We start from the raw sequence: 16,237 nt of genomic DNA, 5'->3' as shown, positions 1-16,237 counted from the left end.
TGATTGATTTGACGATAAAGTCACGTGCCTGGTTTCAACCTCGGCACGTCCCAATGCCCGTCTGGGGAACCAACCGACGCATTGACTACGTACCGCATTAACCTACGGGCCTTGATTTGTCACTCTTCCCTTCCTACTCCTTCCTAGAGTACGCGCACGATGATAGTACGATGAGCTCAACAAACTTTGCCGCTGCTCAGGAACGAGTCTTAGAACGTCGCCGCTTGCGCGAGACCGAAGCTCGCAACCAGCTGGCGGAACAGCAGCGTGCATCGCCGCTGAATCATCCAGCGCTTAGCCGACTACCGCACCCGTTGAACAGAATCCCACAATCCGGTGTCGCGTTATGGAACTCCATCAAGGGGCGAGAAGGAAGCAGACCTGCTTTCCGTGTTGGTCAAGTGGATGCCGAGCTCCTGGACGAAGAATTGCTGGGTTTGCTTAAGGGGCAGGTTGGAAATGCTTTGAAGTACTTCGGGGTATAGCCTCATATCGCTGCAATTCCAATCGCCTATCTCAGTATCACTAATTATCTTGATGTTATGCTAGCCTCAATTACGGGAAGACTGGTCTCACGAAATCCAATTGGCCCTCCGTGCAATCCTGTTCAAACTTTCGATATGGGATCATAATGCCTCGTACGGTGCTGCCCTCCAGGGACTGCGATACGTCGACAGTCGCAGCAAAGGGCCCGTTCATTCTACTCCCACAAAATGGCAAAAGAGCCTGTATGGCTTACTCACAGTTGGTGGTCGCTACGCCTGGGAGAAATGGGAGTCATGGTTGATTAGCCAAGAAGGTGGTTATGAAGAGGTATGATCTTTGACATTTTTGTTGGGGATTATCCGGTCTTGTGCTGACTGAACCAGCCATCCCGGGAGGTTCGAATGCTAACTCGGCTCACGGATTTAATCTCTACCACACACTCAATCGCAGCTTTCGTTTCATTCCTCGTCTTCCTGGTGAACGGCCGATACCGGACATTAGTCGACCGAATCCTTCGCATACGCCTTTCCCCTCCGTCAGCTCAGTCTGCTCGCGAGGTGTCTTTTGAATATCTCAATCGGCAACTCGTATGGCACGCCTTCACCGAATTCCTTCTCTTCCTGTTGCCCCTTGTTGGAATCAGTCGGTGGCGGCGGTGGCTATCTAGAGCATGGAGGAAAACAATATCTGCCATCAGATCGAGGGATGACGACGAAAATGAAGTAGAGAAGCGGGGAGAGTTGGCGTTCCTTCCAGAGCGAACATGTGCTATATGCTACAAAGACCAAAATCCTGCTTCCACTTCGGAAAACGATATCATTGCGGCGTCGGCCGGGGGTATCGTCGGGTCTGCCCAGACAGACATCACAAATCCTTACGAGACGGTCCCTTGCGGCTGCATATACTGCTTTGTTTGCCTTGTGCAGAAGGTGGAAGGAGAGGAAGGAGAAGGCTGGGTTTGTTTGCGTTGCGGCGAGATCGTGAAAAAGTGCAAGCCATGGAATGGCGACGTCCTTGAAGAAGTTCGACCTCCCACAACCTCAGGAAAAATTGTGGGGTTCGCTATGGATGAAGATGCAGTTACTCAGGATTCTGTATCTGGTCAGGGACCAAAATCTCTTGCCGAGGAGTTAGCTGCCTCGCAAGAAGTCGATCGGGACGAGGCATTGGACCACTCTGGCCAGTGGTCTAAAGTAGACAAGGAATCAGTGGATGAAGAGGAGGTCGAATTGGACGAGGAAGTCAACGAATCTGCATGACACGTACGATAGATTTTTTTTCTGTTCGTTTGTGAGCTTTGTGGTAGCTCACAAGCTGTATATAACCTGCGACTGCTGGCTAACTGACAGGCAGTGTGCATAATCTTCCCGTCCTTGTGCGCTAGTTTAGAGGGCCCATTCCTCATTGACAGATACCCATAAATATAGGTATTATATGCCCAAGCCTAGTGTAAAGATATGTCTGTACTGTCCCACACCATTTTGACGCAATTCAGTTTTGAATGACGATACGGGCAGCTGAAGTTTTGAGCATGCTATTGCTAATTTGCCATTCTGGTCAAGCTTATGCGCACCCAACCCAACAAATCACAGCCCCTTGAAATGTATGGCAGTCAACCGAAGCTAGGTAAATGTAGCCGAGAAATGATCCTAAATCTGCTGCAGATGATTGACTGATTCCACCCCGCACCGGAGTGTTCGCCGACCCCACCAGCGGAGAGAGGATGCTTGAGGGGTACAAGTGGACAACGGCAACTCGGATTTGAACCGCATATCATATTGGTGTTAAGGCACTGTATGGTTGTCATGGGTTTACTTTTATAGACAAGTTATATACTCCATACCCTACTTGTTCCCACAACCTTTCAATCGACTGAGTACTTGACTCATACAAAACTCTCCCATCACACCATGGACTCCTCCAGCTCCACGTCGTCCAACACCCAGGGCGAAGCCAAGTATATCAACTTCCCCAGTCTTCCTAACGACGCAAAGCATGAAGATGGCACCCCTGCGCTGAACAGATATTCTTCTTATATCACTCGCGGCCATGACTTTCCTGGTGCTCGGGTTTGTTGCCATCACTGACCTGTTTATGAACGGTGCGGGCTAACAATTGGCTCTTGTATGACTGGATAGGCCATGCTTTTTGCAGCAGGGATTCCGGATCGCGATGCGATGGCTAAAAGTCCACAGGTGGGAATTGCCAGTGTCTGGTGGGAGGGAAATCCTTGCAATATGCATCTGCTGGACTTGGGCAAGACGGTGAAGAAGGCCGTTACGGATCAGGGCATGATCGGTTGGCAGTATAATACCATTGGAGTTTCCGATGCCATTTCAATGGGTAGTGAGGGTGAGTGGGTTCGGATCTTGAGGAGCAGTGCTACAATGTCTGCGTGAGACATTCCTGACTTGTATTCACAGGCATGAGATTCTCTCTCCAGTCGCGTGAGATCATTGCCGATAGTGTTGAGACTGTGACTTGTGCGCAGTATCATGACGCCTGTATTGCTATTCCTGGATGCGACAAGAACATGCCCGGAGTTGTGATGGGTATGGCGAGACACAATCGGCCTTCGCTTATGATTTACGGTGGAACAATTCAGATTGGATACTCGAACCTGCTGCGAAGGCGCGTCAACGTGTCGACTTGCTTTGAAGCTGCTGGTGCCTATGCCTACGATACTTTGCGTCAACCGGACGATGGGGGTGATACCAGTAAAACCAAGGATGAGATTATGGACGACATTGAGAGACATGCTTGTCCCACTGCGGGCGCATGTGGAGGCATGTTTACTGCAAACACAATGGCCACGGCGATTGAGTCCATGGGCCTGTCCCTGCCAGGATCATCATCGACGCCTGCCTCGTCGCCATCGAAGATGCGAGAATGTGTTAAAGCGGCAGAAGCCATCAAGATCTGCATGGAGAAGAACATTAAGCCTCGGGATCTTTTGACCAAGCGCTCCTTCGAGAATGCGCTCGTCATAACGATGGCTTTGGGAGGAAGTACCAATGGTGTCTTGCACTTCCTTGCCATGGCTCGGACAGCTGATGTGAACCTGACTCTGGATGATATACAACGGGTCAGCAACAAGATCCCATTCATTGCTGACTTGGCCCCCAGTGGGAAGTACTACATGGCAGATCTGTACGATATTGGAGGGATCCCGTCTGTGCAGAAGTTGTTGATCGCAGCGGGCCTTCTTGACGGCGACATCCCCACGATTACCGGCAAGACCTTGGCTGAGAATGTTGCATCTTTCCCGTCTCTACCTCAGGACCAAGTCATTATCCGCCCCCTGGACAACCCAATCAAGGCCACTGGCCACCTGCAAATTCTGCGTGGAAACCTGGCGCCTGGTGGAGCGGTGGCCAAGATCACTGGCAAGGAAGGCACCAAGTTCACAGGCAAAGCACGTGTTTTCGATAAAGAATTTCAGCTCAACGACGCTCTGACCCAAGGAAAGATTCCTCGAGGTGAAAATCTGGTGCTCATCGTCCGCTACGAAGGACCTAAGGGTGGACCAGGCATGCCAGAGCAGCTCAAAGCCAGTGCGGCGCTGATGGGAGCCAAGCTCAACAACGTGGCTCTAATAACAGATGGAAGATATTCAGGGGCTAGTCATGGATTCATCGTGGGTCATATCGTCCCCGAAGCTGCGGCCGGAGGACCCATTGCCATTGTTCGCGATGACGATGTGATTACTATCGACGCGGAAACCAACACAATCAACATGCATGTCTCGGATGAGGAAATCCAGCGGCGACTGAAAGAGTGGAAGCCCCCAGTGCCTCATGTCACACGTGGTGTGCTCGCCAAGTATGCAAGGTTGGTTGGGGACGCCTCTCATGGTGCAATGACGGATCTGTTCTAGGTGCTCCCTAGGCTGCGTACTTTGTACTGGAACATTCAGCTTTTAGCCTTTCAGAGACAATCCCAACCTCAGCCAAGAAGTTATTTTTATGATTGATGAAAGCCTAATGTAATGCTCCAGCCATTCGTGATGCTTGCAACAAGCACAGTCGTCCAGATACGTATTCTGAAATGGTCTGTGTTAGGTAACAGGGAATGTCACTTTCTCCTGACTCTAAGTTGTCTCAACTCCTGAGCTCGTGCTCTCGTGACTCCTGATACATCGACCAAATCATGATCGCGATTCAAGAACATGCTTTCTACCTTCAATGTAGATAGATGATCCAGTCTAGATGATCAAGGGGAAGCTGGAAGCACTACGGAGTACTATCGCTGCTAGTCCACTAGTGCCGCCACGGGCTGCAGGCTGACGCCATGAGTGGGCGGAAGAGTGGATGATTCATCCGCCGCCTTTCTGACCGCCACGGTCCTCGTCCCCATCCTCTGACAGGCTAAACATTCTGCAGACATCCGGCCTTGTTGTACTTTCGGTGACACACTGGCAATCATTATTCCATACATCGAATTCCCGGCATTCCGGACAAGCAAGGAGTCTGGACTGTGTCTCTCGCAATCAAGAAGCATAGTTTATGCCTGCGTCGGGCCCTTTCCGTAGTCGTCGAGGTACGTTGCAATTTTCGTCGCAAAACTTTGTCATCCGTCGCATTAATGCTGTATCAATATTATGCGTCAATCTGCGCCGATTGTTACTGTACTGACGCTCTATTCAGGATTTTCTAGTATACACAAGAAGGACAATAAGTTTCGATACATGACACACTGATAACTACATGGTATATATCTTAAAATCGGTCCACACTTTTTGTTCGCAAATTCGCTCCGAGATATCAAGTTGACGGCAAGCAAAGTTCCGGAACTTGGGGGCAATCCAGGAGATCCTACGTGTCTTAGCTCAAACGGTGGAGGTGTCATACCATTCCGGTGCCGCGGTGCGTCTAAGGACACTTTAAAGGTCAACGTGTTGGAATTTCGGTGATCATTGGTCAATTTCTCAAACGCCCTCGCTTTGGGGTAACGCCGGGGCTCTCCACTTCCCTTGCCTCATGGTCCTTGTTTGCGACATTCAAGGCACATAGATCGGTTCCATCCTTCCTGCTCCATTGTAAATCGTCCTGATCGACCGCCTCGTCGCCTCATTATTGACCCATCAAGTGGCTATTCGCCAAGGAGGATCCATACTCGTCTTCTTGACGTCCAAATCGCATTCCAGAACACATCCACGTCTTTCCAGTTGGCTGGGAGCCCCGTTTTGAGCGGCTTTGTGGCTGGTTCTGAGTAACTGTGGGCCTTTGAAGGTCGGTGAATGACCGAATGAGCCCCCAAGGCCAGGGGGATCTCTGGACTCTCGCATCAGGGCCCGATCGCCAGCGCTTCTGATCCAAGGTATATTTATATCTGTCGTGCACTTCTCACTCGCTATGGGCTCTATCGGTGCTTCTTTGTCCTCACCCCCCTCCCATCCGGGTCTCTCGAATACTGGCGCTGCTCTACAGCTCTGGGAGTCGGCCTGCGCTGCTTTCTCGAATCCCACAGGCCTCCTTTCTTTTACTCGCAACTTTCAAATCCTTGATCAGGATGGAAAATTGAATTGGGGGAAGGCTGCTTTCTTGACCACTTGTATTATCACGATGGCCGGCTGCGGTTTCCTTTCTTCATTGCTGCGGCACAGGGGCTCCAAGCGGTCCTCTGGCCGCAAGCGCTTCCGCCGCGGAATTCAGAATGACGACTCGAAAACATCCCCAGAAACCACCACTTCTTCTGAAGAGGAGGATTATGACAGCAGTGGCTCACTCCATCACGGCACGGACGCTGCTTTGCCTCAGGAAAAGGTGACGCACAAACACCACGAGCAGTCAGCGGACGGTTTGTTCCTCACTCACCATTTATTGGTAATGTTCGCTGCTGACAATACATAAAGCTCTCGCCACAGATCCAGGTCTTTTGAAGAAGCGTTCTTCCTATCTCTCTTATTCGACATCCATCGCCACCTATCCATCGATCAGAACATTCTTCTGTCCACATCCACATATGGACAAACTTCCAACCAAGCCTACACCAATACCATTACTAGTTTTCGTTCACGGCTTAGGCGGCTCGTTGGCTCAGTTCAGTCTTTTACTGACGAGTTTAGCTAACGTTGGTCCGTGTTTTGGGATTGACCTGCCGGGGTGCGGACTATCGACATTTGCTCCCACGGATTGGGACGCTTATACGGTCGAAGCGTTGGCGGAACTACTGTTCACAGCCATTGAACAACATCGCGACCGGGAGGCGGGCCAGAAGGTCGTTTTGATTGGTCATAGCTTGGGGTGCTCCCTTTCCGCTTTGTTGGCATCATCCGCATCATCGATTGGGTCCGAGCTGAAGGAGCATATCTTGGGACTCGTCGCTATTTGTCCTCGCGCATCTCCCCCAACCCCTGATGAAGTCGCGTCATACCGTCGCCTTCTCGGAATTCCAGAAAGTATCTTTGATGTGTGGCGCTATTGGGACCGACGTGGCGGTCTTCACAGTGCAAGTGTCAACCGATTAGTCGGCACCGATGCGGACCCCGATACAAGGCAGCTCCAGGTGCGCTACAACAAGCAAAGCAAGACTCCTGTTTGGAGGCGTATGGCCTGGGGAACGCTCCCCACCTATACTAAGGACGGCAAGGCGATTGGAGGTATTCCAGGAGAAGAAGTCTGGGCAGGAGTCAAGACATCTGTCCTCCTTGTTGCGGGTGAGTCTGATGCGGTAACTAAGCCTGCGGAACTCCAAAAGCTTCTCAAATTCTTCGGCGAAGTTGGACCCCATGCCGATGTAGGGGCTGATGGAAGCGCCATTATCCCTGATGCGTCCGAAACTCATGATACTGTTTCAGCGGCGTATGATCGTTTTGCACATGAAGAGGAATATGGTCTCAAAGCACAAACAAGTGAGAAGACACTAATCAACGATCCTCGATCCTCGAGTGAAAAGAAACGTGCTGTCAAGACAGTCATTCTTCCTACGCCAGCTTCTCATGCTCTTCTTTATGATCGTGCGACATATCGCACCCTGGCGGGGATCATCCAAGATTTTCTCTCGCAACACATTGACGAGCGCCTAAGTCTTGGATGGCAGTTGCAGTACATGAACACCTCTGGCAAGTGGGACGTTAAAAACCTCGCCAAGTGGAAGAAAGTCACACCTGTGTCTCAACGGATTGCAAACACCTTTGTGGCGCTTAAGATGCTGAGAGAGGTGGATGAAGAGCATAATCCTGTGCTGTTCTCGCAGAAGTACCGCGACAAAATTCACGCGGTCATTGACATCAGCTACGAGAACCCGGTATATAATCCTGCCTCTCTGGAAAAGGGAGGCATCCATTACCAGAAGCACCCCACAGTATCGAAGATCCCGCCAACAGCTGACGAGGTCCGGGATTTCATTGCTTTGGTAGATCGGCTTCAGAACGAGATCACCGAAAAGATGAAGAAGTCCGGTAACCCTGACGGTCCCAGGCCTGTGGTTGGAGTGCACTGTCACTATGGGTTTAATCGGACCGGCTTCTTCATTGTCAGCTACTTGATTGAACGACTGGGCTTCGGCGTCCAGGAAGCCATTGATGAGTTTGAAAGGCAACGACCACCTGGAATTCGGCATGGACATTTTATTGATACTTTGTTTGTGCGATACTGTGTTGGTCTCAAGAGGGCGCCTACACTATAATGTCTTTTTATTATACTTTTTTTTCTGTGGCGAGGCGTTTTGAGGTCTCATAGATGGATATGGTTTTGGTTTGGTTGCATTGGATTGACGAATAACGATTCCGTGACAGAGTGTATATTAGCCATTTCAGTGATCTCATGTTTGTTTTTTCAGCGTGCATGCTTTCATGTTACGCAAGGATTTATTTGAAAGTCAACTCGGAGACGAATCGACTGCTTACTCTCGATGTTCTCGAATACCTTCAGGGGTGAGTTTGCAAACGTTGCATAGTCATTATAACAGCACGCACTGGGTTCTTACTTTCTTCGTACGCCACGGCATCTATGAAATCGAAGAATGCCGAACAAGCCTCTTTGACTCCAACCATAAACAGCCTGAACTCCTTTGGATGTTTCAAATGTGAAGGCACCGGAAAGGCCTTATTTCGCGAGAAGGGAGAGTAGGCGTCCCCGGTGGCTTTTTCTCTCCCTACCACCCAAGCTTTGGCCGTAAACTCTTATGCTGTCAGCCTTGAAGCACTAAACACTTCCCCAGGTTACATCGACCTCGATGACGGGTCGGTCCCGCTCAGGCTTTATTCTTGCGTTTTATCCGGACATTCAGCCGGAACTCCCCCGGTCTTTTGTCCGCAGCAGATAATTGGCGGCAGCATCCTGTCAAGAGCTCATGCTTTGTCTCGTGATTCTCAGTGATCATCAGTCCAGTGTCTCGAATCCGTTAAGCCCTGGACTTCCCAAAGTCTTGACCCCTACTCTTTTAACCCGATTTTGTCTCGGCAACGCCACATCTAGTCGCTATTGGAAAGTAGCACATGGGGGAACATGCAAGGCTAATTACTGTCCAGGATGCGGGTGAATAATATAGCCAAAATGGTGGCAGTATTGGGCTATGAATACTCCCATCTCACCCTGTCAACTTCTTGTTGTTAGATACTGCCCTTTTCCCTTTCATTCATCTGATACGTATCGATACGCCTCAAAGAGACAGACGATTGCAACGATCATGGGTGTTGCCGCCGATTCATCAGCGGCGATGGACGCTGCGGCGCAGATGCGCAAAGCTGCTCTTAAGGGCTCCTCTGGTATGGCAGGGTTGGTTCAGAATCGGAAGGTATTCGGAATTGCCATGTTTGCTTGCTTGGGAGGGTACGTCCATTCCTTCTTATATACTTTTTGACTCCGCAGGTTGGGCTGATTGTGCAAAAGCCTTTTGTACGGTTATAATCAGGTGAGTCGGGAACATTAGACACGAGAGGGTTGTAGGCAAGCTGACGTTCTATCTTCTGTGAAAAAGGGTGTCTTCTCTGGCGTCTGTGAGTCGCTGAATTGCCATATTCAGGCTACTATGCCATACTGATGTACACCACAGTGACGATGTATTCATTCGAACAGCATGTACGGGCTTCCTTCCTGTTGTCAACCTGACTACCGCTGACATGGTCTCAACAAGATGGGCGACGCTGTTACCAATCAGACGAAGAAAGGCTGGCTGACCTGTACGATGGAGGTTTTCCCATGCTTGCTGCAACGATTGACTAAGAGCCGCGTATAGCTATTCTCGAGCTCGGTGCTTGGTTCGGTGCATTATATTCCGGTCTCCTTTGCGAAAGAATCTCCCGCAAGTATACCATCCTGGCGAATGTCGGCGTCTTCTGCATTGGAGTCGTGATTCAGACAACGGCTGCCGCCAAGGGTGGAAATTCATCGCACATTCTTGGTGGCCGTTTTATCACTGGTATGGGAGTGGGAAGGTATGTATAGTTCTTAATGAAGTCGTACATCCAAATCTCAGGTGCTGACAATGCTGTCTTCTAGTCTCTCCATGAGTGTCCCTATGTACAATGCAGAGGTATGAGCGAAACCCTGTCGACAACAGTGAACTGGCCTAATGAGGAGCAGATCGCGCCACCAGAAGTTAGAGGTTCTCTGGTTGCTTTGCAGCAACTTGCCATCACCTTCGGAATCATGGTAAGTATGATAATTGATCCTTCCTAGTCCTTAACGAGACACCAACATTAATCGATATTCTCGCAGGTTTCTTTCTGGTCGGTTCATATCTTTTACCAATGACTTCCTTCCCGACTTTCTTCCCTGACGAGCATAGGATCAATTACGGAACAAATCATATTGGCGGTACGGGCCCTACTCAGAAAGATGCGGCATGGCTCCTACCACTTGCCTTACAGCTGGTGCCGGCCGTTATCCTTGGAGCAGGCATGATCTTCATGCCCTTCTCGCCACGTTGGCTCATTCACCATGATCGAGAAGAGGAAGCCAAAAATGTCCTCACGAGTCTTCGCGGCCTGTCTACCGACGATCCGCTTCTGCAACTTGAATTCCTCGAGATCAAAGCCCAGAGTCTTTTCGAGAAACGGACCGAGAAGGAGAAATTTCCTCACCTGGAACGAACCAACACATGGAGCTATATCAAGCTGGAGGCTGCGGGGTTCGCTAGCCTTTTCACTAGTTGGCCGATGTTCAGGCGTGTCATGGTGGCTACGGGTAAGTCGCAACGGCCAACTGTTACAGAATCTCGCATGCTAACTTTCATAGTCACCATGACATTCCAGGTAAGCTTATAAAACTTGCTCGAGTCAGTCTCGCTCCTAACCAACGGATATAGCAATGGACAGGAATCAACGCAGTACTCTATTACGCGCCCTCGATCTTTCAACAGCTCGGTATGAGCAGCAACACCACCTCGCTCCTGGCCACCGGTGTGGTCGGTATCGTTATGTTCATCGCAACGGTAAGCCATATTCCAAAACACCCATCTCAGTCCTGATCGAAGAAGAAAACACTCATCCATCACAGATCCCGGCTGTTATCTGGATCGATAACCTCGGACGCAAACCCGTCCTGGTGGTCGGCGCCATCGGAATGGCAGCCTGCCACTTCATCATCGCGGGTATATTCGGCCAGAACGAAAACCAATGGGACACGCACAAAGCTGCCGGATGGGCCGCCGTCGCCATGGTGTGGTTGTTCGTCATCCACTTCGGTTACTCATGGGGTAAGCAGCTTCCCATCTCCGAGGAAGATCCAACGACTAACAATAGAGCCAAGGACCATGCGCCTGGATCATCATCGCTGAGATTTGGCCGCTCAGTGTTCGGGCAAAGGGCACCGCGCTGGGTGCTTCGGCGAGTAAGTACTCTCTTTCTCCTTGGTATCATATCTCGTGCTCTGACGCAGACTTTTTTTCACGCCAGACTGGATGAACAACTTCATCGTCGGTCAGGTCACGCCCGACATGCTCCAGAATATCAGGTACGGGACGTACATCTTCTTCGGCATAATCACCTTCCTTGGGGCGGGGTTCATTGCCTTCTTTGTACCTGAGACGAAGCAGTTGTCCCTTGGTGAGTTTCCTAATTCTGTAATCGCAAAATGTGGGGTTTTCTAACGAGCTATACAGAGGAAATGGATGTTATCTTCGGCTCGGAGGGCACTGCCATCTCCGACTATGAGCGTCAGGCTGAGATCTCCCGGGAGATTGGTCTCGATGAGGCTCTGGCGCGGTTGACCAATACTGCCCCGATGGAGGTTCATGACGTTGAAGCGAAACAAACCTGAGGGGTCTTCGTTTAATGGAAGCCTTTGTGACTGACATTGATGGATTGATAACATTTACAAAACGGATTCTCCCCCTGTCTCGTTGAAATCTAGATGGGATGTGCACCTCTTAGATGTTAATATTGTGGGCCAAGTCTTTGATGAATGCAAAATATGTTATCGACCCAAGTAGTCATAAAAAGTTTGAGTGGTCAACTACATTTAAAAACTGCCAGGAACGATCTCTGTACTCGATACTGCAGGAAATGTAAGCACCCAACTCTCGTCCTCCTCAACAAGTCGTCCCCAAGGGTGATACCAAGCTATCGATAGCCATGCTCAAAATGACAGACCATGGAGCGAACATTCACTGTCTAGGATGGTCAGCGCAGACGATCAACAAGAGAATTCAACCGTGACCCAAATTGGAGCACAACATACCCAGAGAAATTAACAGAAGGTTTGAAGAGAGGAGAAACCTCACTCCTTCTCATACTGAAACTTACAACCCACACAGGCCTGAATGCCACAACCTGGGCACATGAGCGTGTAAATTGGCATCCAGCGATGACAAACCTCACATTCGGGACGCTCAAATTGCTTGACCCAGGACCCAAGGTGGAGGCACTGCTGTGGATCGTTGCCCGTTCTCGGGATCTCTGCATCTGGAACGGTAAGACGGATATTTTCGAGCCAGCCGCAGAAGGTCTCCATGACAATACCTTGAAGTTCAACACCAAGGTCCTCCTCAGCGTAGCGACCACTGGGATCATTAAGCTTCTTTTGAAAGTATGGGACAAAGGGAGATAGGAGATCATGGATGCTTGACCGATTGACACTGTCGTCGTCATCGACTTCCTCAGACCCTTGTTCGTTCTCGTCGTTGTGGACAGCTTCATTCACACTCACAGCCTCTGAAAGGTAGGGTTTGGTATTGTAGTATTTGTGGGATGAGCCTGCCTCGCTGAGGTCGTAAAATGTGGCCGTGTCGTCGTCTGCTTTCTGTGCCTCTTCCAGACTAGTCGTCTTATTGTCGTACAGTTCAGCACATGCCGCGCGGATGCTCTCCATATGAAAGCGAGACTTGAATTCAGAGTCACTGCTTTGTGCAGTAGCGTAGTCCAAGTCGGACCCGCAGACAGACGGAATATACTCGGAGAGCTGATCGTCAGGGCACAGGGAAGAATCGTCGAAGTCATGGTCCTCCTCCTCGTAAAGCTCTTGCTGGTCTCCAGTATCCTCTTTGGACACCTCTTCCTCGTAATCGACTCCTTCATAAAGCTCCGGTTGGTCCTCAACTTCCTCATGGATGTTTTGTTGCTCTTCGTCCTCCTCCTCATAGACCTCTTGGTCCTCACCCTCCTCATACAGCTCTTGTTGTTCCTCACCCTCCTGGTACATTTCCGGATAATATTCTTCCTCCCTGTAGTCCCTAGACCGGGGAGCCCTTTGTGCACACTTATCCCAGATGTCTTGCTCCTTCCGGTTAATACGCTCAGAGTAAAAGTCGAAATAGTCGGGTTCTTCTTCGAGAACATCCTCGGTACGAGTGTCCTGTCCGAAAGGTCCACCCGGATGTTCTTCCCATGCAGTTTGATGCAGCTCGCAATTCTCCTCTTGTCCTGCCCTCTCGGCCGCCATCTGAGCACGCATCTGTTCCACCTCCTGCTGCCTGGCAAGGTTCTGTCTGAATTCCTCTTCCGCCTTGAGCATCTGCTCAACCCATTCCATATCCTCTTTGGATTCCTGCTTCTGAGGGCTCACATGTACACTTTGCTCATAACTGTACATGTAGCGGCTGTTCTCATCATACCTCTTGAACGCGGAAGCCGACCAGTGGGAACCACCTGCATGCGGGAAATTAGTTCCATGCACGGATATCCTTCCTAGCTTGATGAGTTCCAGATCATGTTTCCTGCGGCGGACCGGGTCGCGAAGTATTTCCACAGCCTGCTGAATCTGAAGGTCCGGTCTGGTTAGCATGATTGCTTTTGAGTTCTCAGTATCCTTACTCGCGCGGCTTGTACCTTCTGGAATTCGATATGAGAGCTTTCCTCGCCACCTGTCTTGTCTGGGTGATGCTTGAGCGCAAGCCTTTTGTAAGCTGTATTGATGTCCTTGATGGTGGCGTCAGACTTGATGCTTAAAATCTCATAGCAGTTCGCATTGGTAATGTGAGACATTGTGGGCTCGAGAAGTCGATCCTCATCAGTCTTTCATCACAGAGCAATCGAGTCACACTCTTTTTGGTTTGGAAATGATGCGAAAGATTTCTGGATCAGCAGGAGCTGAGGTTGAAGGGGTATGGATCAATAACAAACAACAAACAACAACACAACTTCCGGACCTTCTAGGGAAAGATGTCCTTGATACGCACACTATCCTTCGAGATTGAGATGATTTCGAAGTTAAGAAGACGGCAGTGTAGTAATTGCTAGAGTGTAGTGGTCAGGGATAGATTTTGGAAAGCGGAAGATAGGATGGTGAAGATTTGAACAGAGCAAACGGAGAGAAATGTGAATTGAGCGTGGGTGTTTTCTCTAGTCCAAACAAGGAAGTACAATAACATGATCAGTCAGCGATTTCGTTTGACCTGAATGCGTAAGAAATGTTCATGGTGTCAGAACTTAAAAAGGCCTGAGACAGTCCAGTCAATATCCATATCATGTAGAGCACAGAAAAGAATGTTCATATCAAGTGGAAAAGTAGGAACCAGCGGCGATATCAGACATAAGATACCTTAATCATGATAGTAATTGTTGCATTAGGCAACAATGTGTTAGAAGGATGTCAGAATGCACAAAAGAAAGTTGGATTGAGACTGATTTTACAGGCGGATGAAGAGTCTAGGTATTGATGAGTAAGTCTACACATATGGCGACTCCTTCCCACAAAAGCTTTATGAAAGCTTTTACATGTCCTCACTGGCAGTGGCACCAGTGATAATCTCGACCAGTTCACCGGTAATGGCGGCTTGACGCTGACGGTTGTACAGAATCTGGAACCTAAGGAGCTGTTAGTCTATGAATTCCAGGTCTTAGCAAGGAGTGCAATTACTTGTTGATCATTTCACCAGCGTTCTTCGAGGCGTTCTATACAGTGATGCAAGTTAGTTGTCAACTCGATATTTGTCACTCTAACTGAAGAGATACTTGCCTCCATGGCGTTACGACGAGCCTGACTATGTGTTAGCGATAACTTGTATTCCTTATTGGAATCTCGAGAGCTTACCGAAATCTCACAAGCGTGGCCTTCAGCCATAGCCCAGTACAAGCTGTTGGCAAGAGCATATTCACGGAGGTTGGCCAGGGCAGAGTCATCAACCTCGAAGGTGGAAATGTTGGCTAGTCGAGCAAAATCAGCACTATGACTCCAGTGAAAGACTTGACGAAGTTACTGACCGGACTTGGTGATAGCCTCCTCGGAGTAAGCCTCAACGGTGGTGGGCTCGTGGCTCTGAGCATTGATGAACTTGTTGTGGATGATCTTAACGCTGGCATAATCGGTGGGCAGCTGAGCAATCTGATCGGCAATGACCTGGGCATCAGCGAAAGTAGGGATGTCCTTGCAGACGTTGGCGAAGCTCATGACGATGGTATCGGCGTTGGATCTGGACAGCTGAGCCTTGGCCTTCTCTCCGAGGATGACCACGTCGGCGTTGGGGTTCTCGAGGAGTATACGGCGAGTAGCCTTGCTGAGACCGGAGTGGATACCACCGCAAAGACCCTTGTCGGAGCTAGCAACAACGAGCAGGGTCTTCTTGTCCTCGAGGGGCTTGGTTTCGGCGTTCTCGAAGACCTTGTTGGACGTCTGACCGTAAACACGAGACTCATCCATAGCCTTCTGGGCGCGGGTAAGACGGGTAGAGGCAACGATCTTCATCGTGTTGGTGATCTTCTCAATGTTCTTGATGGACTTCAGACGGCCCTCGATTTCACGCAGAGTCGCGAAGTTGGCGGCGTTGGGGGGCGCAGTGCTTCCAGGAATATCAGCATCTCGTATCCACCAATTTCTAGCAAATATTTGTCTCCGATTCCATCGCTCTAATAATACAGCTGACTAGATGATCGATTGACGTTGGGGGCAGGGAGGGGAGCGCTTGTGATAATGGCCATCCGGAAGAGGGACTCACCGGGTCAGAGTGGCACTGCCAGCCCGAACGGCCGGACGAACAGCACGAGAAAACATGGCGGACGTTAAGTAATATTGACCTGGACGAAATAAAGAGCGGAGGGAGTGCCGCGAGGTCAATCGAGGGCAGGTGATGAGAAACCTATGCTATAGCGGGAAGAGAAGTCGTTCACTTTTGAGGTTCGACTCCTGTTTCTGTTCGTTATTCCGACAGCCGGGAGGACGGGAATCCAGCCGCGCTAAACCTACAATAGTAACTCTCAGCGGGTAGTCAGACAGACCTAAAGCGCAACACACACACAGAGAAGAGAGATCACGTGGCGTAATCAAGCCCCCAAATTCCGGGCCATAAGGCAATCACGCATACTCTGTTACTACTACTCTGTGCGGGATCACTGACCGATGAGTCCCGTGACTTATGTAGCCTCAGGCATAAA

The 16,237-nt window shown here is 50.0% G+C and overlaps 6 protein-coding genes across 6 annotated transcripts; 4 read left to right on the top strand and 2 right to left on the bottom strand.

Moving 5' to 3' along the window:
• Window positions 1–170: 170 nt before the first annotated feature.
• Window positions 171–1,745, top strand: Aspvir_006291 (pex2/pex10/pex12 family protein; the record flags this gene model as incomplete). Its single annotated transcript, XM_043269493.1, has 3 exons — window positions 171–479; window positions 550–813; window positions 870–1,745. 3 exons carry the CDS (start codon window positions 171–173, stop codon window positions 1,743–1,745), a joined length of 1,449 nt encoding a protein of 482 aa, XP_043125428.1.
• Window positions 1,746–2,396: 651 nt separating this feature from the next.
• ilv3B (putative mitochondrial dihydroxy acid dehydratase) lies at window positions 2,397–4,363 on the top strand (the record flags this gene model as incomplete). The annotated part of the gene is made up of 3 exons (XM_043269492.1): window positions 2,397–2,555; window positions 2,625–2,838; window positions 2,910–4,363. 3 exons carry the CDS (start codon window positions 2,397–2,399, stop codon window positions 4,361–4,363), a joined length of 1,827 nt encoding a protein of 608 aa, XP_043125427.1.
• Window positions 4,364–5,840: 1,477 nt separating this feature from the next.
• Aspvir_006289 (RNA 5'-triphosphatase domain-containing protein) lies at window positions 5,841–8,115 on the top strand (the record flags this gene model as incomplete). Its single annotated transcript, XM_043269491.1, has 2 exons — window positions 5,841–6,285; window positions 6,341–8,115. 2 exons carry the CDS (start codon window positions 5,841–5,843, stop codon window positions 8,113–8,115), a joined length of 2,220 nt encoding a protein of 739 aa, XP_043125426.1.
• A 1,002-nt stretch (window positions 8,116–9,117) lies between these two features.
• On the top strand, window positions 9,118–11,690 carry Aspvir_006288 (sugar porter family MFS transporter; the record flags this gene model as incomplete). Its single annotated transcript, XM_043269490.1, has 16 exons — window positions 9,118–9,260; window positions 9,321–9,342; window positions 9,409–9,427; window positions 9,484–9,509; window positions 9,565–9,610; window positions 9,667–9,865; window positions 9,930–9,963; window positions 10,014–10,082; window positions 10,149–10,159; window positions 10,219–10,616; window positions 10,668–10,684; window positions 10,738–10,863; window positions 10,929–11,127; window positions 11,181–11,261; window positions 11,327–11,476; window positions 11,533–11,690. The coding sequence occupies 16 exons, from the start codon at window positions 9,118–9,120 to the stop codon at window positions 11,688–11,690; spliced, it is 1,698 nt and encodes a 565-aa protein (XP_043125425.1).
• A 459-nt stretch (window positions 11,691–12,149) lies between these two features.
• On the bottom strand, window positions 12,150–13,852 carry Aspvir_006287 (DnaJ domain protein; the record flags this gene model as incomplete). The annotated part of the gene is made up of 2 exons (XM_043269489.1): window positions 12,150–13,628; window positions 13,682–13,852. 2 exons carry the CDS (start codon window positions 13,850–13,852, stop codon window positions 12,150–12,152), a joined length of 1,650 nt encoding a protein of 549 aa, XP_043125424.1.
• A 728-nt stretch (window positions 13,853–14,580) lies between these two features.
• On the bottom strand, window positions 14,581–15,857 carry Aspvir_006286 (F1F0 ATP synthase subunit gamma; the record flags this gene model as incomplete). Its single annotated transcript, XM_043269488.1, has 6 exons — window positions 14,581–14,674; window positions 14,727–14,761; window positions 14,826–14,846; window positions 14,901–15,013; window positions 15,071–15,645; window positions 15,802–15,857. 6 exons carry the CDS (start codon window positions 15,855–15,857, stop codon window positions 14,581–14,583), a joined length of 894 nt encoding a protein of 297 aa, XP_043125423.1.
• Window positions 15,858–16,237: the final 380 nt, after the last annotated feature.

Source organism: Aspergillus viridinutans (assembly GCF_018404265.1).
Source record: "Aspergillus viridinutans IFM 47045 DNA, scaffold_4, whole genome shotgun sequence".
Classification (NCBI taxonomy): domain Eukaryota; kingdom Fungi; phylum Ascomycota; class Eurotiomycetes; order Eurotiales; family Aspergillaceae; genus Aspergillus; species Aspergillus viridinutans.
Note: the sequence above shows the minus strand (reverse complement) of the source record. Positions and strands in the feature narration are given on the sequence as shown.